This window comes from Epinephelus lanceolatus, chromosome 3, assembly GCF_041903045.1.
Source record: "Epinephelus lanceolatus isolate andai-2023 chromosome 3, ASM4190304v1, whole genome shotgun sequence".
NCBI classification, from domain to species: domain Eukaryota; kingdom Metazoa; phylum Chordata; class Actinopteri; order Perciformes; family Serranidae; genus Epinephelus; species Epinephelus lanceolatus.
Window position 1 is genome coordinate 24,006,253 of NC_135736.1, and position 24,326 is coordinate 24,030,578.

A 24,326-nucleotide genomic window follows, 5' to 3' on the forward strand; every position below is an offset into this window, starting at 1 on the left:
ACTGAACTTGTGCATGAGGAAGCATTATAAACAGGAAGCTGCCCACGTTTAATCACTCATCTACAGCATGTTTGCAAGGATACGTGAATCTTTCACATGACATTTGTCTCTTAAGACCAACATCTTCTTTAAGTTACATATAAAAAGAACTTGCATTAAGCAACGTCATAAATAAAAAGGATGTAACAGAGAACAAACAGTGTTTGTATATCATTCATCTGCTGGAAAGAAAAATCAACTGATGAGAAAGACAAGATGAGCATGGAGCAAATTTGAAATGTAAATCAACAAACCCAAAGACACACTGGCCTTGTCAACTAGGTCACTGAGTAAACACAGAACACACAACACACAACTACCTGTTTTGCATCTGGTTTGACAGAGGAAAAAGACAGGAAAATAAGCAGGGCACGAGTCATTCTGGACATGTCATGACAGCAGTGTTCCTTTTTTGTTCATACAGAAAGTGAGCGTGCAGCTCTGGAAAAAAATGTGCTTCTGTGACAGATTTTGCAATGTTTTAGTGGCAATTTCGTAAGAAATGAAATCACAAAAGACAGGAGGCCTGGTGTACATACATTTGTATACTGCACATTAAGTTTTAGAATGAATACAACCACAGAAAATGACTTGTAAAACTCAGAGGGACATTTTATTTGCAGCACTAGAAAAGAGGTTTTGCAAAAAGTAAATGTACTTCAAATATTTACAACTGTAGACATATCCTAAACATATCCTTTGTTATTTAACTGTCCCGTCAGTCAGTGCACTTTTTATGAACAACGAGGAGGACTGGATGTTTCCCAAAAGCACTTTTTCTTTTTCCCTCCTAGCAAAAATAATGTAGGAAAAAAGAGCCCAAGCATTTGATTCCAAACCATCTGTTTAAACCATATAAATTAGATCATTCACTACACAGATGTGTCAAGTGTTAATTCCCTTCCATCATCAACTTGGGGTTCTCAATTTTCATGCAAACAGGTGTCCCAAAAGTCAAGCTGCTAGGTTGTGTTCATCACAGAACTCTGTCACCCCTCACAGCCACTAACAATTTGTGCTTCTCTTCTCTGGTTGCACCAAAGCAACATAGCCGCTGATAAAGTCCCTCTGCTACGGCGAAATTACTGATATCAGTGCTTATTCAGAGCCCAACCCAGGCCATAAATATGAACACTGGTGCATTTATTGTCACTGTAATACACAGACCATGAATTAGAACTGCTGAGACCAGGTACACTGGCTTCAAACTGAAGCTCAAACACTTATTTTTCACTTATTGTGACCATGAACTCTGGCAGAAAAGCTGGCAGTCAGTCCAAATAGTCAAAGTCCTCCGGGATCCCAAAGGCTTTATTAATGCGGCTGTCATCAAAGGCAAACTTCTTCTTCGTCCACGACTTGATGGCGAAAACATTATCTGAAAACAGAAACCAAAATCGTTAACAAGCCAATATACACCACTACACTTGCCCCACCGGAGTTATATATAGTATCACAGATAGCACAATTATAGTGGGATGATGAGAATATTCCTGGACTTGAGAATGATGGTCGAGTCCAAGAACAAACCATCTGTCTCGCTGCTCTCAAGCACTTGATCATTTTTGTTTTGGTAAGAGTTATCTTGGCTTATGATTTGATTGCTGCCTCCTGAACACAACTCTGCCAGTGAGCATCTGCCACACCTGAAGGTTACTGGGCAGCTGGGGTGAATCTGGTGGGTCTTCATGAGGGTGGGGAACACCATGACAATGCTCCAATTTGTAATGCAGACTGTATAGGTTCATCAGTATTCTACATCAGTCAGGTACAGCTGTGTGTGAGACTGTAGCAAGTTTCAAGAAATGCTCCTGATTGAGACTTAAAATGAATTTTTGCACATTTCCTCAACCATCAAGAGGAGGTAGAATATTTGCAAAACCTTACAATTACAAGCCTTCAGTCTAACATTTTCAACTATGACCTGGTCAATTAATTAGCCTTACTCAATGCAAATTCTTTGATTCAATTTATGTCCTTGTAGATGAATGCATAAAAGCACCCCAATCTATTTAAATTGGACTCGTAAGCCCCATTCACAAGGGACAAGTACTACCTTCGGACCTCTCATAACTTGCAATATTTGCGGAGGTCATCTGCAATCTTAATCCCGTGCGGCTTTGCAATGCCTGTAATTTGTCAAGTAAAAATTCCTATGCACATTACCTACTGTAATTTGTAATAACACTAGATCTGTGCTATTTAACATCCATGTGATTTGGGGTTTACAGCTAAACAGTACACTAAAATATGTTTCTGAAAACATCTGAGGTGAGAAATAGGCAATGCAGTAACAGAATCTTGATTTATATTTGATCAGTGCTGCCTTGTTGGACAGTTTGACTGCAGTTTAAGAGCAATGACTAACATGATTGACAGCTGCATTAGAGGCTCCTTGACTCTGATAAGTTGTTTTCGTTCATCCATGTGCTTTGGGGCTGTACCGTTATTGTTACACAGGCAGAAGCATATTTCATATACGGTTAGCTACCTATAGACTCACTGTGCTGCTCAAAGGCTACCATCGGCAGCTGCCAGCAACTTTTAAGAAGGAACGTTTTCTTGGATATTACTATGAGTTGACGCCACGATTCACTCACACACCGTAAAGAGGCAACAGATAGGATTCGTTTTTTTTTGTTTTTTTTTTAAAGCTTGGCGCCACCTAGCGTCAGCGATGTTGCTCGCACTGTCGCAACAACCAAATTGACCATGGGGATCAGAGATAATCAATAAAATGTAGGCTGAAAAGCCACCAGTATACCTCTATGTATATGTAGAATGAGAAGGTGTGTGGACACTCTACTAAATAAATGAGTAAAGAGACCGAGCAACAATTATCAGATTTTTCTGAAGAAAAAACAAATAGTAATGTAAATAATTATACCAGAATGCACAGTACCAGTACAAACAACTCACAGTAAATGATACCAATATGTACAGTATCAGTGCAAACAACAGTAGACACGTAAGGGATAATGTATAGTGAGCCGGTGACTGTTGAAAAATAACTCCCAACAGGGGAATGGAACCCCGACGCGCAGCGGAGTTATTTTTCAACTGTCACCGGGTCACTATACATTATCCCGCTTAGTACATGGCTTACTACTAAAATATTCAAATGTTATTAAATTGCTGGCAGAGTGTATTGACAGAGGAGAGGCGTTCACCAGACAAATGGGAGCGGAGGAGAGAATTTTACTCCACTTCTCCCGGTTGGAGATGCTGGGTGCCCAGTAACTGCCAAGGCTGTCCTCACATTTATGGCCGAGGGCTGCCGTAGAATGGCAACAAGGACGTCAGCCGACCAACACTCGCTACCTGGTCCCTGGTTGCAGCGATTTGCGATGCTGGCCAGCTAGGAGTTAACTAGCAGCCAGTACAGTACAGTCCTCTCTCGTCTAGCTAACATTTAGCCGTGTTACTTACTGATCCATTAGAAAGAAAGCTAGCTGGGCACCGGTGCTGAAGCCTCTTTGGTCACGGAGCTCCCTCCATCTCTTGAATGCCTGACTGAGGTTTACTCTTGTTTTTCCTCTTCTTTTATCACTCTCCTTTTTGCTCTTCTTTGCCTCCTCAGACAGAGGAGCTCGTTTTCTTTTGCTAGGCCATTTTTCACTTGTTTCCAAACTTTGTCCATCTGCCATTGTGCTCGTGACTCAACTATCTCATGCCCAACTCCTCATAAGGACCAGCTCCAGTCCCTGATTGGCTGGCCGACCAGTTTCGCAATACATGACGCGTTTCCTGCCGTAAAGAAGAAATTTCGCCCCCGGTGGCAGAAGCTTATTGCAAAGATTGCAAAGCCACTAAGTAACCTATGTAAACGCTGATAGTCTGATGTTACTGTGGACACTACCCTGTGCAACCCACATTATTTTCATAATGATATACTTAGGAAAAGATGCTATCTGTTGCCTCTTTAAATGTCAATATGACAACTTTGATTATCACACTGGACTGTACTGACTTTCGCACATAACATACGTTTTGGTAATGATTGGATCTATGAAGTGCTTAAAAATGTATATGAATTTCAACTACATAACCAGTATGTGAACAGTTAATATTCTTTTTCCTCACTCAGAGATGTGAAGAAGTGGTAAAGCATCATTCCCTGTGCGCTCCAGCAGCACTACACCTATGCCTTTCATCATCTGGGGGATGATGTCAGTAATTTCGAGTACAAGGCTAGATTTCACTTATCTCGTGCAAATGTGCTGCATGAAACTCAGACAGGAGTGTGGGGTGGTTACCGTGTTCACAAGAGGTGTCCATATTAACTCCCCCCTGTTGTGGTATTCACCACCTCGTAACTGGAAATTATCTGAGAGCCCAGAGTTCATGACTTTGTCTACACGAAATCCCATGTCATAAACAGGAGCTCACGAGTTCCTTTAAAATGTCTGGCTGTTAGCCAGTTAGCAAGCTAAGCTGCTAGCAAGGAAACGTATACATATGTAAGACACTTATGGATGGAGTCAAGACGAGACCAAGTGTCTGCTTTCAATTTGGTCTGAGTATATATATATATATATATAAAGTATATAAGCGGAATAAGCGGAACTTCATATCGCAATAATATCTTTCTTGACTTTATTTATTTATGATGGTAAATTTAACTTCATAGTCTAATGTGAGAATACACACACATCAGTACATTAAGTACATAACCAATCTGACTGTACTTCAGCTTAAAAGTCTACAAGTAGCCGAGATAACCTTCAACATAGCTGTAATCAGAAATGCACTTTACTTCCTCTTGCAGTTTATTTCACATCTAACATGAGTTTCCATGAATTGAAGGTGACTGCCTTTTAGATGTGATTCATGAGACAGGCTAAATAACTGTGGATGTGTCACCCATTCAAAGATTAAATCAAATACCTTCCTGCAGATTAACATAAGTCTTATCAGGAGCTTAAGTCAATAAACTCTGAATCATTGTGTTAGTAATGCCTTTAACGTGAGCTTGTGAGATCACTGGACTCCTGTTCTGATACAACAATATGCAGTTAAAGTGTAAGTGATTAGCTGTGTCAGTGCTTGCATGTGAGTCTGTATGCATGGGTGTGTCTCAGTGCAACAAGGCTACAGGTTAAAGCCACGCAACATTAACTTTGAAAAGTCAGCTGTCACAGAACAAGTTGTAGCCACAGGCAATTCAATACTTGTTACTTAAGCCTGCAGGGGTCTGATGAGAGAAGCTGAAACAACACCAGCTACACAACAGCAACAGTAGTGCAAGTTCAATGTTTTGTTTAAAATCCACTTTAACCAGGCCCAGAAGATTTGGCTTTGCTGGGTTGATTCTGGTGAAAATTCAACAGAGTAACAAACTTGTTAAAAAGGCAGCTGATTGACAGAAACTCAATCGCCAGGATAAATGTTGGTGTTGTGCTTTTCTGCAAAACCACAAATGTTAAATTTGTACATTTCACATGTAGCGGATATGTTGACACTAACATTTCCTAGCATTTCAATTTTAAATTTTATGTTGCGACAACGCTGTGGCTACCGTGGTTAGGTTTCGGCATAAAAAAACACTTGGGCACAGTTAGGAAAACATGTTTTGGCTAAAAATACCCAGTTATATCGCCAAAAACAAGGCTGGAAATGTTACTGGTCTCAAACAGTGGTCTGCTGCTTGGCAGCCGTCACGCCTAGGTCCCACACCATCCAACATCGTCTTCTCCTCCTAATGACAAAGTCAGCTCATTTAAATGTAATAAGAACTATGTCACTTTAGAAATGCACATATAATCATATGAAACAAATGGTTTGCAAGTGGTAAGTGGTTTGCAAAAACGTATAATGGCAACATTTTATTTTGGGGACTGGGATGTTGACAGAACTGACAAAATAGTGTCGTTAGTTGTAACATGACAGCTGAGAACTCTGCAGCTTGTAGTAAAAAAAAAACATTGCACTTGTACTAAGGCAGCTGCTGCACACAGTACTCTGAGGAAACCCCTATGTACTCATTTCGCAGCGTCCACCTCAGACAAGGGAAGTACGACTCATGGAAGAGGCAGATATGACTCACAGTTTCTTAAAACGAGTATAATTCTAATGGAAGTAAAGCAAAAACGTGCCAATGAAAACTGACAGCGTGACTTTGTTGACCGGTTACAGGCAGCGTTGGCCCTAGTGAGTCGAAAACCACAGGCCAGGCTGGTTACCATGATCCCCAAAAGGTCTCCAAGGTTACCACTTGGGTCAATGAATGCACACAGAGGGCCTAAAGTGCTGACGGCTGGGAGGTGACAAGCTGAACACCAAGTGCCTTTTACAGCTTGAGGGTTTTAAAGAGTAATCAATGGAATAAAACCTGCCACAGGGATTCTCCAGTAACTTCTGTACTGAATATTTAGAGGTAACAAGTAAGCAGCTAATAATTAGAGCTGCAAGGATCATTATTATCATTAGCAAATCAACAGAAAATTGTTGTAGATGTGTCCTGAGCAAAAATGTTAAATGCTCACTGGTTCCAACTTCTCAGATGTGAGGATTTTATGGTTTTCTTTGTCATATATAATATTAGACTCAATATCTTTGGGTTTGGAACTGTTGGCTGAATAAAACAAGCAATCTGAATATGTCACATTGGGCTGTTTGACATTGTAATGATCTTTTTTCATTATTAACTGACATTTTATTGACCAAATGATTAGTCGCTTCACTGAACAAAGCATCTATTATTCATTTATAAATGAATAACTGTTAGCTGCAGTGTTACTAATCATTATTTTGTTGATTAGCAACTGTTTGGTCTATAAAAAAATTAGAAAACAGTAAATGAAAAATGTCTATGACAATTTCTGAAAGCCCTAGGTGATATTATTAATGTTGTCTTTTGTCTGTACAACAGTAAAAAAAAAAAAAAAAAAAAAAGGTACAATTTCCAATGATGTAATTCAAGTAAACTCGCAAATTCTCTCATCTGACATTAACAATTACAAATACAGTTGCCGATTCTTTTTCTGTTGATCAACTAATTGATTAATCAACTAACTGTTGCAGCTCGATTCCAGACTTATTAAATATGCATGTATTAAAAAAGAAAACTGGACTCACCTGTCCACCTGGAAACAGCTTCTTTTGCGACAACATTTGACTTTCCTGCAAAACAAAATTCAGGATCAATATGTGCATTATAAATTATGTCTGCAAATGTGTGTTGAAGTTACAGTTGGTAATTTTATGAAAAGAACTTTGTAATATTTGCTGAAACTGCCTCTATGTAAAATGTGAAAGTGTGTAACCTGGCCGCCATGTTCAAAATAGTCGACCAAAGTGCCAAGCACCGCCCATCAGCTGGACCAACCTTCTCATTTTACAGCTAAACAGTACACTAAAATATGTTTCTGAAAATATTTGAAGTGAGAAATAGGCAATGCAGTAACAGAATTTTAATTTATATTTGATCAGCACTAGTTAGTTTGACAGTTTGAATGCAGATTACGTGCAGTGATTGACAGCTGCGTTAGTGTCTCCTCGACTCTGATGGGTTGTTTTCATTCAGGTACGGTGAGGCCATTAGAGGCGCTACAAGGCAATAGAGTAGGCAGAGCAATGTAATTTTTTTTTTTTAAGGATTATCTGTCACATTCAGTGCTGTGTGTATATAGTGACAGTTTCTGCAAATATTACACAAGTTATTTTTTTTTTATAAAAGTTGCCAACTAAAGCTTTGATGTGATTATTTACAGCAATGGAAGGAAAATGTTTTTGACCCATGCTTATGAGCAGGACTCCCATACTGCGTGAATCTAAAATAGGCCAAACAAACAAATTCTTAATGTGAAAGCCCAGCTGACAGTCTGTTGACCCCAGAGAAGAAAATGTTTCCTGCAACAAATTCACTGCAAGCCTGGTTAATAAAATAAAACTCTTACACAACACTGAAGAAAAGACAAGACACACACTGGGAAAGTGGACTTAAATAAAGGTCTGCAGCAAACAATATCCTTTGTAGGGGAAATTGTGGTCGATGATGTGATGGTTGGATAGCTAAAGCCATACAGTATGAGCAACTGGTAATTTAACATTAAATTAAAGTGGACAGTTTAGCCCAGGCCTCCCCTGCAGCTGCAGAAGAAAAGAGCCCTTTTAGAAACCTAAAACATCTGAACAATGTGCCCTAACTGGATAGTCCTCAAGTTTTAAGTGACACATTTGCTGACCCATAAAACCGGATCACAAAACAAAACAGCAGGTGACATCATCACGTTGCTAAGCACCTGAAGTAAACGCTTTATAAAATAACCTTTTGTTGAATCTATATATCCAGTAACTATAAACAGACACTTATTTGGCTGCTGTGCTCAGGAGACCGGGCTGCGACATCCTCAAATCCAGTCAATATAAGCTATTGCAGGCCCGGCTCAGTTTACAGCAGGTTTGGCAGATCTTCTCCCTGATTTGTCCTTCAAGAGGATCAGAAGAACGATCTGGTGCAAAGACTTGAGCAGCAGCAAATGTCACTGACCATCAGCAACAATCATTTCAGCATTTAACAAGAATGAAAACAATGAAAACAAACACTGATATCCACAAAAACAAATAGCAGCTGCAAGTGGGAGGGACTGAACTGAATAACTTCTGACTCATGGACCTGTAAATGAGCCTGCGTTGGTCTACATGACACATTATCTAATGTGTTGTCTCTGGCCAGATGTTAAAGGGCACCCTTTATATAATCACATAAAATTAATGTGGGCAACATAATAAAAATCGTGCACAAAATACTACACATTCACCAACTACATAACAAATGCACATAACAAAGGAAGGTTAAGAAAGAAAGCAAAGGAAAGATCTTTTTTTTTTTTTGCTAGCTTTGGTGACAGGTAATTTGAGAATTATGAATAAATCAAAACCATCAATTGATCTGTTGTGGTTTCTGTCAATGTCGTTATAAATAACATGTCCAGCTTTTACCACTGCTTCCTCATTCAGTGTCATAGCTGCCATGCACATGCCTGTGGCCGTGATTTCCTTAGTCTTTTTGCCCCTCCCATGTTTGGTGGTTTCTAACTCCACCTTTTTCCACATCACCTCACTGGTATCTGTGGGTGTGGTGCGGGTGTGGTACCATTGTCATTTGACAATGACCTTTTGACCTGACAAACTGCCAACTCATATCAAAATATTGTTTGTCCACTTGTTGGCTCTGCCACTAATATTTTTAGTGGTAATTACAGTGAGCATGTGTGACTGTGCTTTTAATAGTACTTTGGTCTCAGGGCTCGACAGTGCGAGCGTTTCACTCGCATTTGTGACTAAAAATAGGTGTGTGCGAACTGTAAAAAATATTTAGGGGCACATGTGCGCATAAAAAAAATCAGCCGAAGCAGCCTATATTTTTGTCAATAAAAAAATATGATAATCTAACTACAAATGTTGGAGGAACTCCTGCCGCCTTCCCTCTTCCCTCTTCCCCGTGTGGCACGGTTATGGGTGGTTTTCCAAGCCACTGTCGGCACAATGAATATCGTGCGCGACGCCACGGGTAGCGGTGCCGCTTTGTCAGGCATTGCTGCCCTCTCCATAGACAAACAATGGGACAGCCAGTGCAAAGCGGTTTTACAGCTGATCATGTGTAGAGGCCTTTAGGGACCTTTCGCCACGGTACCGCTGCTGGGCAGGGTGGAAATAAAGCCCTTTTCACACAGAGCGCGCAAAGCGCAGACCTCCGCAAACGAACCCATTCATCGTGTATGTGCTACCGTGGCGCAAGAGCGCACTGCTCTGCCGCCGAGCTGAGCGGCGTGCGCCGCCAGCCTGCGCTCGAATTGAAATTTTTTTAATTTCACCGCAACGCGCTGTGACGACACCTCGGTGCCGCGCGTCCAATAGCAGAGAAGAGCCTGAAGTAGACCCGAAAGCGGTCACCATGGAGCTGTAGCTCCTGAATAAGCCTGTACTCCCCCAAATCCTGTCCTCTGCGCCCTACCCCGCGGTGGGCGCCGCGAAAGCTCTGTGTGAAAGAGGCTTAAGTCCTGCAGAGTTTCAGAGGACCTGGAGAATGTTTTAGGATAGTAATAACATTATATAAGATAATCATATTGCAGGAGCCTGGAGCCTATCCCAGCTGACATTGGGTGAGAGGCAGGGTACACCCTGGACAGGTCGCCAGACTATCGCAGGGCTAAATCATGAGCCCCTTTTACACTGCCAGATTTTCCGCGAATGTTGGGCCGTTTTATAGGCAAGTTGTGAGTGTTTAGACACACGGAGCCGGATTGGCGAGTTGATCCGAGGTGCCCAATTTTCTGCCTCATAGGGTAGTCATATTGGCATAACCTTTTTGGTTTAAAAAGAACGAGGTGACTTGTGGGAGGAGCTGTTGATGACGCCGCACATGCGAGCCACTGGCGGTGGATAAACAGGAAACAGCTGATACCAGGAATGAGCAGCTAGTAGCAAGAGGGAAACGCAAACCTGACAGACACTGTAAAGATGAGCAACTACGGAGACAAAGAATTGCGCGCCCTCCTTGCCCTCGCAAACGAAGAGGCCATTAACCGTCAAATGACGGGAACAGTGAAGAACGGGCCTACTGACGAGAGAATCGCCGAAAGGACTGACCAGCCGCGGCTTCCCTCGGAGTATGTCACTGTTTACGTCACACTCTGAGCTACACGTTTTGTTACTTGCACAAAAAGGCACATTCTGTATAAACAAAAGTAGGCAGGCGGCATTTTGCTGCACTCCCCAAATTTGTTTTTATACTGCCAATGCTGAAAAAAGACTGATTGGGCTTCCCTACAAATTTGCACAATTCCTGTTTAAAAAGGTAGATAGAGACAGACAACCATTCACACTCACATTCACACCTACAGACAATTTAGAGTCACCAATTAACCTGCATGTCTTTGGACTGTGGGAGGAAGCTGGAGTATCCGGAGAAAACTAACAAATCGAGGTACCTATGAAAAACAACCTTGCTTTCAAATTTGTGGCAAACTGAGCAATACAAAGCTGGAGTTTTACCCACATCCTCTGACGCCACCCGACAAAACTCCTGTTTCCAGGGTATATGAAATGCTAGCTTGCGCTTTAGCTTATAGATTTTCTCCCGAGCACCTAATTGGTACTGTGCACGTGAAACTCTCAACATGGATGAGAAGGAAGCGAGGCGGCTCATTGCTCAGCTAATCATCAGCTATTTTTTATTTTTAAGGCAAGTGAGCTACTAGATTCACAAGCCCCAGCAATTGGGCAATCCTTATTGTTGAGCCCTGACACTGACCCCAATTCACAAATTCGGTTTCAGCTGGATTTGCCAGAATGTTTGGTAATGTTTGGTATATACTGCCATACTTGGTTTCTATGGGTGTGGCAGCCACTGTCAAACATGCTCAGGGCAGAAGACATCTCAAAGAAATTGAACACCTTATAATTAGAACATAATAAATAGAAGCGCAAGTCTGGTTTTATGTGAGCAGAGGTAAAGTTAAGGACGTAGGCCACTCTAAGGCTACCTCGTTTTTAATTTTTGAGTTAACATTTAGTATAAGCGGACGCAACTTTTAGAGAGTGTAGCACAGTGTAGCACTTGAGTAATTTTGTTATGTATAACATTTAATGGTAAGCCTTATTTATAACTCAAAATCCCTTTAATATTCTTAAAATTGGTTAAAATAAATGTGTAATAATGTTGTTGCAGCAGTGTCTCCACTAGTGGTGGAAGCGGTACTAAGATTCTTTAAAGTAGTAATGCCACACTTTAAATATACTCAATTTCAATTTAAAGTCCTGCATTTAAAATATCACTTAAGTAAAAGTACATTGGTATAATTAACAAACTGTACTTTATCAGAGACCACCAATGGTGAAACTGCTCAATTTGTTTTAATGGAGCTCTCTGAACCAACAACCATCACATCTGCATGAACAGGTCTGAACCCATTCTGCCAGTTCAGTCCAATCCCTCAGCAGTAGACATAACATAATGTAATAACACTCTGTGCATAGGTGCACTCAGCTCTCAGAGCACAACCGGAGGTTCACTGAGGTGAGATGGTTATCTGTATCTGTATCTTAGCTGCGTGCGGGAGGTGGGGTTACAGAAGAAGAAAATAATACCTGTAGGCAAGTGGAGACAGTGATGGACGTGACAAAGCACAGAGGATAAAAGAAAGCTTCTCCTTTCTCTGTCTCATTAACCCACAGGTTTATCTGTTTGATCTGGGTGCATTTATGATCTGTGGGACATTATATACCTTTAACTATTGTACACAAGTTGAAACAGAACATACTGTATATAAAGATAGTCTTACAGAAAGACTGAAATGTTTCCACAGCCTCAAGTTACAGTGGAGACAGATGCTACTTACTGGGTTGGAAATAAAGATAACCATCTAGTATCTCTGTCACATTTGCAAACAAGATCATACGACCAGTATGGCTCAACGTGTTATACTTAATTGTATTCTTCTTAGATGCTTTCTTTGCTCCAATAGCTGTAAAGCAAAAAAGAAAAAGTAAAGAAAAAAAGAAAAAGCAGAGAGGTTTGGACTGGGACTCCGACAGCTGTTGCAGTGATTTAGTTTGGCAGTGACTTTATCACAGGCACCAGAGGCTGAGTTTCTGCAGAGGGTCTAACAATGTGCTCATGAAGTTATTTCTCTGGGACCCAAATAAAAACATCAAAGCTGAAACAGACAACTTTTAAACTATTCCCCCCCTAGCGTTTCCAAGTGGTATTATTGTTGGCGCCGCTGTCACAAAGACAACCAGATCACTTTCTGTTTTCCTGAGAGCCTAGCAAAGGAGCTCTTTTTCTTTTGCCAGGTAGCGTTTCCACAGCGAAGCTAAGTTCACACTACACGACGATCGCTGTAGTGTTCACACTACACAACTTTCAACAATTTTTGTTTGCTGCTCTTTACTGTTGGTGTCTAGTACTTGGCAGTCTTGAAGTTGTTGTGGTTTGTGACTGACATGACTGACCAGCAACAGGGCGTCACACACTACAATATTGTTCATCCAGAGGAATCCCCGATGAGTATGGCATGTGATGCGTGGGCTGAACCACAACACGGGGTCACATGGGTGCTTACTAGAAAATATCAAAGTCAGAAAGTGGCAAAGCAGCCTTCCAAGTTCTGTAAATTAGGGGAGGTAACTTACAGAGTAATTAGGTACAATAGCCCACCTCCCCTCTCTCCCTCTCAAACACACACACCTTGGAAAGCACGATAGCACTTCTTGTCTCTGTCTCTGTTCAATCTGTATCTTCCACTCTCAATCTAATTAGTTGCCCAGCAAAGTCCCCGACAAGTCCAAATATTTAGCATGCTAGATATCAATGCAGTATCTGCAATGCATCTGTGAGCCTCTGGGCTTGCGTCCTGGAACAGGTTGTGCATAGCACAAAACCGCCGATTTGCAAGAGCTGAGCCAGTGCTGGTTTACCTTTGATCTGAGGCTTTTGATCTGGGAGGCTTCAAAAAATTTTGGCAAATGGAAAATAGAGCTACAGTCAAAAGTAGCAGCTAAAGTAGTGTGAAGTAGGCACTACTTTGGTTGTAACTGGGACCGTTACTGATAGCTACTGGGGGAAATATAATATATAATACCCTATCCCCTTTCTGAGGTTGAGCAATGGCTGACGCACTTCCAATAAATAAATCGAGCCTTCATCTTTCTGGGACATTATACCTGGTGGCAAACAGAATTACATGCTGAAAAGAGAGAGAGAGAAAAAAAAAAATTACAGGCTGAAAGTGAGGCTTATGAGGAACCACCCTAAATGCCGATGATGTCATTATTTTATAGCTATTACACTGTGCAGTCAACATTTACTTTATAATGATAAGTTAAAAGCAAAAAACATGTCTTTGTCCATTTCGAAACATGACAGCATTTTGGATTTTAGCTGGTTTTGGCACCAAGCTAATACAAACTTTTGTTTTGTATTTTAACAAATATAATATATAGTGTAGAGAATATTTAGCTGGTAAACTGTTGTGATCTAAATTCACTTTTTATTTACACTTAAATCCAAATTAAGAACATTTGTTGCTAAATTCCAAGATAAATTTGGACATGATTATGAAGACATACTGTGTTAAATGCAGTCAATGCACTGGACACTCAACCTGAACAATAAGTCCAGCTGCCTTCAGCATAATAGAAGACTACGACCTAAATGAGTCTTCATGAGTGAATGTAATCACATTAATCGTAAAATTGCTGTAACATTAATCTTAACTTGTTACACCTGAGCCACAAAATTTAACTTATTTTTAATTCAATTCAAAAATCTGATTTGGTATACAGGCAGATGAGTCAGGAATTTGCGCGCATGTGATTGTCATTGTCAGTAGGCGAGACAATAGTCGTGTCATGTTAGAATGAAAAATAACTGCAGATTTGTGTGCAGACTAAATGCACGCTTGGTCTAACATTGGGAGGTGCAGGTAAACATACCAGATGCTTTTATGACACTTCACATGTCATGTATACATAAAGGAACACACCTCTTTATCGCAGGTCAGCGGTAACATGAACTCAAGGCAGTGTAGGATTGTTGTAATACCACTAATAGCTGTGTGCATTGTGTGGACATACTGTAGAAGAGGTGTGTCAATAGGTTGTGCTCAGTGGCCTTGGCTTCGTCTTTTTAAAAGCTTTTAACTCCAAACTCTCTGAGCTGAGAGCAGGGGTTACACGATTCATTTACCGTAATAAAACCGACGTGCAAGACCACACCAGAAACACACCTACTTCAGCAGGAAGATTCACACTGTTCACATGTAAGGTCATACATCAGCATGAAACCACTTTGTGGTTCAAGCCAACAATTTAAAACTGACATAAGAGTGCATCTCAAGTGACCAGTTGTGATCAGTTTTCATTTCCTTGTTTGCGTTTGAATTTAACTGTGAGAAACTGTGACTCTGCTGCTTAACAGACAAAATACATGTTTCTACTCAGCAGTGCGATGGCACACTCCTGTGACCACAACCTGCACCACAAAGTCATCACCCAACATGTGTGACATGGGCAAACTAACTGTAGTTCACTGTGTTGAATAGAATTTGTTTTTGTATGTCCACACGTCATGTGAATATGATTATGTGTGTCACTGGTTACCACTGAACTAAGCTAAAGCAACTGAAACCCGACATCTCTTAAGTGCATTTGAAGCACACCTTATTTGGAGGTGTCTGAATGTCCAGGCTGACGTTCAGTGAAACGTGTGAGGAGGAAATCTGAGGGTGTAAAGCGTGCACTTCCTGCTTATGTTTTTTCTGTAGCACAGTGAGTGGGTGATTTTGATCGGTGGCCAAGTTCATTGCAGCAAAGCTTTTTTAAGGTTTTTCCTGGTATCATTTCTATTAATATGGTGTATTGTGTTTTGTATGTTGTTATTATGGTGGTGAGATGTATTTGTTATTATGTACTACAATGTATAGAATATTGTGTTTGGTGCGGACCCCAGAAAAGATAGCAACTGCTTTAAATACGACTAATGAGGATCCTAATTAATACAATGAAATGTACCTACAGTATGTCTGTGCTGGATGACTGCTGAACACAAAAATGTTAATGTCTGCCAACTGTACCAAGTTCTCATGTTTATCACTCCTATATTTGACAATCAGCAGGAGAGTACACCAACATAATCCAGCTCCACAATTCTGTTTAGGGCTGCTTCAATAATTGCAGTATTACAATAGCGTGCTACTGACAAGCCAATGTTCAAGTTTTTTTAGGAGCACTGCACATTTACAGTATGACAAAAATTCCAGCAGCGTGACAAGGCACTAAGCATCTATTCTGCACTGAACGCTGCATCGGTTTAGCTTTTCCACCGCAGACAATACTCTTAAATGTATGATGGGTTGTTGTCACAGCTCCGTCCAGCACTCACTGTATGAGAAACCACTGAAGCCTCCTGTCCACTAAAAACTTTCGGTATAGTACCTTGCCAACCAAAAGTAACCCCTTCGGACATGTACCTAGACCCTGGATCAGTTTAGCGTTTCAACCACAGACAGTACTCTAAAATGTGGGAGGGGTTGTTGTCATTCACTGCTCTGTCCACAATTACTGCGTTTCGTCTACACCTGTGATACAGGGGATTGTCTGCACCTCATTTGCTGCCCACAGAACGGGGTTACACGCCAACATTTTTGGAACAAAAAAAAAAGACCAGACTGGAGGGAGTCTCTCTCAATGGGATATTTAACACTAGCAAGTTTGGGCACTGAATCTTTCTTAGGCAGGAGCAGGGGTTTCGTGTTGTTATAGCGCACCAGAACGATGCTCTGACACGCTTTTAATACTGCAAGTGAGGATTACAATACATGCAGTTCACATAATCCAGTCGAAATTCAAGTATATTTTTAACACTTGAAGTTCAACTTATTACTAAAAGTATGTGTCATCCAAAAGAGACATTGAAACAAATGGAAAGGTCAAAGTTGTCAAATTGGAATTTAAGGTGTGTTGATGGGTTCACCTCAACTTATTTATTGAGATTATATGTAAACGCTCCACCTTTAAAGTTGCCGTCAGTCATCCCAGTGAATCAAATAATTTTTTTCTCCGTCTACAGCTGCTGCTAGAGGCAATCAGCAGACTGCAGTGTTCACAGCTCCACCTTCAGTAATGAATCTGTGTGCTAGGTACCCCAACAGAGGGGGGAACAAAAATGGGGAAAGTAAGGAACGTTTCCATTGGTACCATCCACAACTTTTCACAACTGAAACGGAAAAAATGCGTACCGAACCAAACTGTACAGTACTGCTTGGTTGAAAGAGGGCTTAATTCATGGTAGTTTAAGTCATGGAGAAGCTCCAAAGGGCTTTGTTTTTTGGATGTAGCCCAACTCTACTCTGCCTTGACGAGCCACCTGACGTTGAAATCCAGTCTCCATCTTTGTCTTTGTTCAGTCTTTTTTTTCTCTTTTGAGCAAAAACCACTCAAAGCTTGCAGCCACAGTAGCTAACCACAACCTTACTGTCAGGTGATTCTATCAACTGTCAAAACCTCACACAAAATACATGTTACAGAACACACACATTGTCAATCCAGCGGCAACAGCTGATTAAACTTTGTTAGATAAGGAAAAGACAAATCAACGTAAACTTTTGTGCTATATAACATAATCCAATAGAGTAGCAACAAGCATCACCTTTGTGAAGATTGTTACAAAATATTGACTGTAATTTAACCTTTTGCAGCTTCATACAACACAAACAACAGCTGAAAAATGATCACCACCCCTCTGACTTAGTCTCAACAGAGGGAATTTATGGTTTATATGGTTGTATTACATTTTACGGGGGCTAGATTTCTTTGGTCAGTGATCGTAGCTGACTCGACTGATGCTAAAGCTTAAAACTGACTTTGTGAAGGAAAACAAGAAAACAGTCATGTTGCATCTGTACTCACTCATCTCCTCGACGACCTCTGGGTCACATTCTCTGTACTTCTCCAACTCGGCCTGCAGCTGAGTTCGCTCCTCTCTCAAAGCCTTCAAGTCCTTCAGCAGAGCACTTCTCTCCTTCTACACACAGACATGAGATTCTTACTATGAGATTTCTTTTATGAGTGGATACTTGTTTTTATTTTAATCACTTTATGTTGAAAAAATAGATACATGTTTCCGTACAAGGTGGGAAGCATATCAAAATATTCTTACTGTATCTTGACGTCCCACTTTTGCCTTTTCAACTGCTTTCTCTACAGACACTTTCCGCTGCTTCGCCTCAGAAATCTTCAAAGAAAGACAGTCTTACGTTAGTTTTTCCTGCACTCCACCATGAAATCAATACTGCTGTTCTTCACATAGATGTTTGAAATTAAAGGTGGTTAAACAGTTACTGAGAACAACAAATCATCTCCTGAAAGGCAACAAATGAAAACTGGTTAGCACATCATCTTCCAGAGAGTAGACATCTTTTAGTAAAGCTATGTGTACACTTTGGGCAGAAATGTGTGTCACTACTGAATATGAATAATTTACATTCAAATTTTAATGATTCATACTCAGTTTTTTCACATATGTCTGCCCATAATACACCTATTAAATCTGAAATGCTCATGACTGCTCACCAGCACATTAGAGGCCAATACTTTATTCATGTTAATAGCTAAAGACAGTTCTGTAAATGCTCAATAATAAACATGGCAAAAAGAGAGGAAGCTGGGTGTAAATTACACTCCAACTTCTTCATATGTACTTTATAGAGCCATAACAACAACACCACAACACATTTGCACTGCCGTGTTGATGGATAATATAATTTCAACCGTCACATTCCACATTACGAGTCCACAGTTAATCTACTGATCATCTGCTGCGGCATGTAATTCATGCCTGTGTATTGCAATGCTTATGGTGTAAGCACTTGTCATTATTTGGTGGCAGATTGCTGCTCTACATCATTTAACTTCTGTCCCAGAAATCTGGTGGCCATCATTCTCTGAGGAGTCACCACCCTCACACCATCTGTCTGCCATGCAACAGGAGAGGGAAGTGGGGCACAACAGACACTGAGAGATACAAAGACCAGCAGTGTTACTCTCCGTGATAACAGATCTCTCGCAAACACCACCCAGCGCAACAAGGGAGTGGTATCAGTTCTAAAGTATAATAATAACAATAATAATAATAATAATAATAATAATAATAATAATTACTAATATTATAATTGCATATATGTAAAATTTCTGTTTGTTTTGAATATCAAAAATATGAAATACAATCAGGGTGTCTGCAGGTATAAGACACTTAACTTTAATGCTGTTTGGGACCTTTTCCAGATGTTTTTTTTTAACCAAATTTGAGACTATTTTTTTGACAAATTATCTTTTTGCTTATTGAAGCATTGTAGGCAAGTATAACGTTAAAGTATGTAGTCAGTGCAGAGGTAAAATTTTAGTAGGAATATGATTATTCCAGTCAGTTAGGCTTATCTACATTTTGCCAACAGCTAAGTGCAAGTATAAAGGAGAAAGACAATATCAGGTTCAGTGGTAGGTTTAAAGATTCGTAACATCAGAAATGTGAACTTTAAAGCAGAAGAGCTTGACTCGTATTTAAAAAAAGAAAAAAGAAATTAAATGATGTATGAGTTAAATTAGAGAGAATATTTGTGGCACGTAAGACCTCACAAGTCCAAATTTAAGACTCAACAAACTTTTAGCTCCTAATTTTTATGAAATTGAATTTAATACATTTTCAACCTTTTCAGAACCTGCACACAGCCTGAAAATGAAACAAAAACACTATAATGAAACAACCCATCTATAATTTAAGCACTATCACTTCCCATTTCTCTCTTTGCTCTCTATTACCAGAAGTGCTTTCTGGGCCATATGCTGCTGACCTCATTTACTGTAAACTGCAGAGAGCAATGTCCTCTTAGAAAAGAAAAACACAACAACCTTTGAAAATGCGCTTGAGTCTTTCATCCCCTTTCATAAATTATATGTGTTTGTAATGGAAAACCTCTAAAGAAATGCTGCACATCAGTCTCTGTGCTGCATAGAGCACAAAGTGCTGTATTCAATGTGTTATCTTTAGGGACATCTACAACATTAAAGACAATAATGAGCTGCCCCAAACACTGGCCAACGAATGGCAATGGTGACCTCATTGACCTGGACAATGAAACACTGGACTGGCTTGCCTCAACGGAGCTGAAGGTCTAAGGACATACGCCAGAAGAAGCAGCGGAGAGCACTATCGGCAGACAGCCTGTCACTCAAAGTGTGCATCATTTTAAGCCTTAATAAAATGTAAACAGGTGACCTATATATGCATTCACCCCCCGTACAGTTGTCGTCAATTCTGAAATGATAATATGGAGGTCTATGGGGGCTGACTTGCTTCTGGAGCCAGCCTCAAGTGGCCGTTCAAGGAACTGCAGTTTTTGGCAGTTAGTGTTGGCTTAATTTTTCCTCCTCTGAGGTTGCCGCTCGGTCCTCACCTGTTTTTGCAGCTCCTCCAGTTTGTGCTTGCGAGCGTGCAGAGCCTTGCTGGGAAAGGCCCAGTAGTAGTTGGATGTACCAACTCTTTCACAGTCCACCATGTTGTCATCCACCAGGCTCTGCAGCACATCCTTCACAGTCATGGGAGCTTAAAGCAGGAGAGAGGGGAAAGAACACATTAAAGATCCACAATCCTTCATGTTCTATGTATTACACTGCCTTCCCAGCAGTTCATGCTATTTATGGATTACTGATTAAATTAGCAGCGGACTGATTTATAGTAGAGGTATCATTGTTACAAGTTTAAGAAGACTTAAGGCAACATAAAATGCATGTGATGATAGATACGATTTTGCATTCTAATCTGAGGATTTAAAAAGATACAAGTCAGCATCAGGTCTCGTTTTCTCTGTTGGCGAAGCGTACCACTCAAACGTTCACACAATTTAACCCACACATCTGCAGCCTATCTGGTCGTTTTATGCTTATCTGAAAGAACACTGCATGAGAGGATGTAATCGAGCAGGAGTTCCATCTTGAACAGTGTCAGCGGTGAAATGTGATACTCCCACACGTTTGCTAAGCCGGTCCACTGTGAAACTGAAAGAGCTTATCTGCTGTGTTAAGGGCTGAGCTGTGCTGAGTCCAGAGAGGATGTTGAACGACAGCAAAAATAAAAACGAGGATTGGAAATGAAAGGCACTCTGGATGGATCAACCAAACTCTGTATGTGCAGGTCTGCAGAGCAGTCCTGTTTCTGCTCATGTGCTCAAATAGCTTTTTGCTCCCTCTTAGCTCCAAACTATTCTGCCTGTTAATAGTTACCAGCGTGTTATAACCACTCTTTCTTCAGTGTAGCTGAGATCACTCCCTTGGCCCCTTTTCTCACAAGTTCTCCCTCTCTACAGGAAATTTGCCCATAATGCAGATCTCTTGTTGCCCCCTCCCCCCATCGCTCGGTAACTATATCATGCCCAAGTAAGGGGGACAAAAACATGTGCTTTTAATCACAGCAACACGATCCAGTTTCTCCAGATTAATGTTATGTCCACTTTAAAACAAAATCCCTCCCCACTTCACCCAAACATACACAACACAGCTTTGTTCCTCTGCAGCACTTAAAAATCCAACTCTATATTTTTATAAATGTTCCCTGGATACTCATAATGTCAGGCTCCGTGTTGACACTGAGGGAATGTGTTTAATTTAAAAGCCAAAAGCTTTTAACAGTTTTCTGCACTTTGAGATTGCTGCCATTGATAGGTCTGGTTTTACTTATACAGACTAAATACAGTTAAGATGGCAACAGCTAGTCCTGGTTGCCGTGGTCATGTTGAAAGTATGTCACCACAAGGTTTTCAAAAATGCAAGAGGGTGCAGACATTGTTGTGACAGACTGTATAAACTGATGGGATTTTACTTTAAGATATAGAATGTTACTTTTGTGCATTAAAATGTCTAAAAACAACTTGACCAATATAATATATTCTGTTGAGTCGTGCACTTACATTAACCAAAATGTTTCCAACAACGTTCAGACCCAGAAAACTCTATATTTTAATCAGGGACACAGTCCATGTCATTTAGTTACCGTCACCTCACCTGTCGCTGGTGCAATATCCCTTTGCACATCTGTTGTGGTTGTGGTTGACTATTTATCTAGTTTTAAGCCACATATTTACGACCTTTGAAATTGGTTATTTTTAACTATATGTTTTAACCAAATGAAGGATTTAAGTCATTGTCTATCTAGATCTTAAATTATTTGAGAAACAAGCTGAGCAAAGTTGAGCCGCAGCTCGGACTCAGCCCCTGCCATGCCAAATTGCATCAGAGAAACACTTGTTTTTTTTATGTAAAACTGCTTTATATAGTGTTTTTACTGTTTTAAATCATTGGGTCTGTTTGTTTTGGAAATGAGGTGACATCTGTGGAGAATTCGGCTCTCCCTAATGTCTGGATCTTAAGTTATCAGAGAAAAAAGTTGAGGACACATTAGCAGGTGCTGGGCTAGCAGCTCTTCCACAAAGAGCCAAACAGCATCACACAAACGCCAATTTGTACCTTACAACTGTTTTATTCAGGGTTTTTACCTCTTTTCATTACCATGTCTGTTTGTTTTGGCGAGGAAGAGACCTCTGCACATAATTCACCTCCTTGTAAAACCCTCCTGCAACCAGCAGGGGAAACACACAAAGAAAAGACTGTACCATATTCTGTTAAACATGCAGCCAATCTGAACACTTGACCAGCTCGACACATGTGGACAGACCCTTCAAAATATTCAGCGTTAATAATGTTTCTCTACTAAAACTCGATGGTTACTCACCTATGCCCTTTGTCTTAGGGGCGATCTTCTCAATGTCTTTCAGCTGAAACACATCTTTCTGCAAAGAGAATGAGAGAACATATTCAAGGAAAAGATTTTTGTGGTCATTGCATCATAGAAAAGGGAACTATTTAACATGTATCTCAGTCTGTCTCTGTATCTAGGTTTTTGGCTGCACTTAATTTGGGCTTTCTGGAAATGGGATAAAAAAACCTGACATATTTATGGATTTATAGTCATAATTGTTGTTTTAATATATACAGTAATGTGACTGTCTTTCTAGTTGTTATTATCTGTGGGTTAGCTATTTAAGGCAGCCTACAAAAATTTCAATTTTGTTCTTGGCCATTTTTTGGTTTTATTGTATATTACAGATGAACAGTGACAGGAAAGTGGTAAGAGAGAGAGGGGACGACATGCAGCAAAGAGCCCTGGGTAGGAAAAGCAAAGGACTTAGCCTTAGTACATGGGGCACATGTTCTATCAGGTGAGCTACTGAGGCCCCACAAAGGTGATATGGAGGCCTCCTATTATATTGATATGGTTCCTACTTTAGGCTGTTATGTGGCAATGAAAAAACTCACAGTTTCAAAGAAGATCTCCATCATGCGAGTTCTCTTCTCCTCCAGACTTAGTCCTTTCTTCTTTGACTGTAACATATAGTTTAATGTAACATAGGGCCTGGATAACTTCAATAACAGCAGCTAATATGCCACTAAGTTACACAGCAATAGAATATGGGTCAATAAACACTGTATGAGGGTTGATTTCCCACTATTTGGCATGCTGTCACGAACAAAACATGAACACGTAAAAATGCATATCTACCATTTGCAACACCCTGAAATATGCATGTTTAATATACGCTGTGGTAGCTCTTTATTGCACATCTTTAGGTTTACATCCATGTTGTTGTAATACAGCTTCCAGCCACTGCAGGCAGCACTGAGCAAGTATGTACCCGGCGAAGAAGAAAACATACTATGGCTAATCTTGCATGACATTGTACGTACGTCGTGTTTTTACTAGTCTACACCTCCTAACAAGGTCTGTTTCCCCCCTGATAGTCAACAGAGAAGTTCATCTTTCCTCTGATGTGTCCAAGTATTCATCTGTCCTCCTTTAAAGGACGTAATGAGCACTTACGAGCTAACGTTACATAAATGGGTGGCATAGCAATACAGGAGTAATACGTGACGTAAATACAAAGGTCCTGGATTAACGCTGACATTGACACAGTGGCACGTAAATTGGTAATGGCTTGTCAAGTGTATGACTTTATAAATATGGCATATTAATTTAGGAACGTTACTGACAATTGGTAACTTAGCTAAAGCTAATGTTAGCTAAGAGCTAGCTTGTTAATGCTAGCCTGCTCATTACCGTCGGTCGTCTCTGAAGCACTTTCCCATCAACTGCCGGTTAAGGTGAACATTTGCTTACCATTTTATTGCGTTGGCTGTACCAGCAACGTCCACTGACGATAGGTTTTGCGTTGCAATATGTTTTATAGCCCTGCTGTTATGTTTGCAATCCAAATAAGAAAGAAAACGCTAAGGTAGTAGATACTGAATTTCCCGCGGAAGACTGTGATGGATGTTTTGCTGCCTTCAGAGCTCCTCGTAAACTCCAGGTATCCGCCGTCCCCGTGCTGAATATGAGGATGTTGGTTGATAAAAAACTGTTGATGGTACGTGTGATAAGTTTATTTATTTTGAAAAGCTACTTATCACGTTGATTATTTATGCTGCAACGTCACATGTCGAGTGCACTTTAGGAAAATGTTTGTTTGCTACCGTTTGGGGCCGTTAGTGTAGTGTTCGCTGCAGTCGTCATATAATTCCCGACTGTAATTGAAGGCAGCATTACTTTGACTACAGCTTATGATTTCCTGACGCCCTCTGCTGTCTAATAACATACAATGTTCAAATAAGGACAGGAATCAATAATAAAAAGGTCCTTAATGTCATTAATTTCTCTGAGTCTGCATGAGACACAT

At 40.4% G+C, this 24,326-nt stretch overlaps 1 protein-coding gene across 1 annotated transcript; it reads right to left on the bottom strand.

Moving 5' to 3' along the window:
* Positions 1-427: 427 nt before the first annotated feature.
* mnd1 (meiotic nuclear divisions 1 homolog (S. cerevisiae)) lies at positions 428-23,940 on the bottom strand. Its single transcript, XM_033623524.2, has 8 exons — positions 23,771-23,940; positions 22,912-22,977; positions 22,328-22,385; positions 19,998-20,146; positions 17,705-17,779; positions 17,455-17,569; positions 7,117-7,161; positions 428-1,417 (listed from the first exon to the last, which is right to left on the bottom strand). Exons 1-8 carry the CDS (start codon positions 23,771-23,773, stop codon positions 1,311-1,313), a joined length of 618 nt encoding a protein of 205 aa, XP_033479415.1. The 5' UTR covers positions 23,774-23,940; the 3' UTR covers positions 428-1,310.
* Between the last annotated feature and the right edge of the window lie 386 nt (positions 23,941-24,326).

Excerpts from the sequence above, each read along its gene's own strand:
- mnd1 (XM_033623524.2), bottom strand. Across the intron at positions 22,386-22,911 it reads TGGAGATCTTCTTTGAAACT|AAAGATGTGTTTCAGCTGAA; the intron begins GTGAGTTTTTTC and ends TTCTCTTTGCAG. Across the intron at positions 7,162-17,454 it reads AGAGGTCGTCGAGGAGATGA|GAAAGTCAAATGTTGTCGCA; the intron begins GTGAGTACAGAT and ends TTTGTTTTGCAG.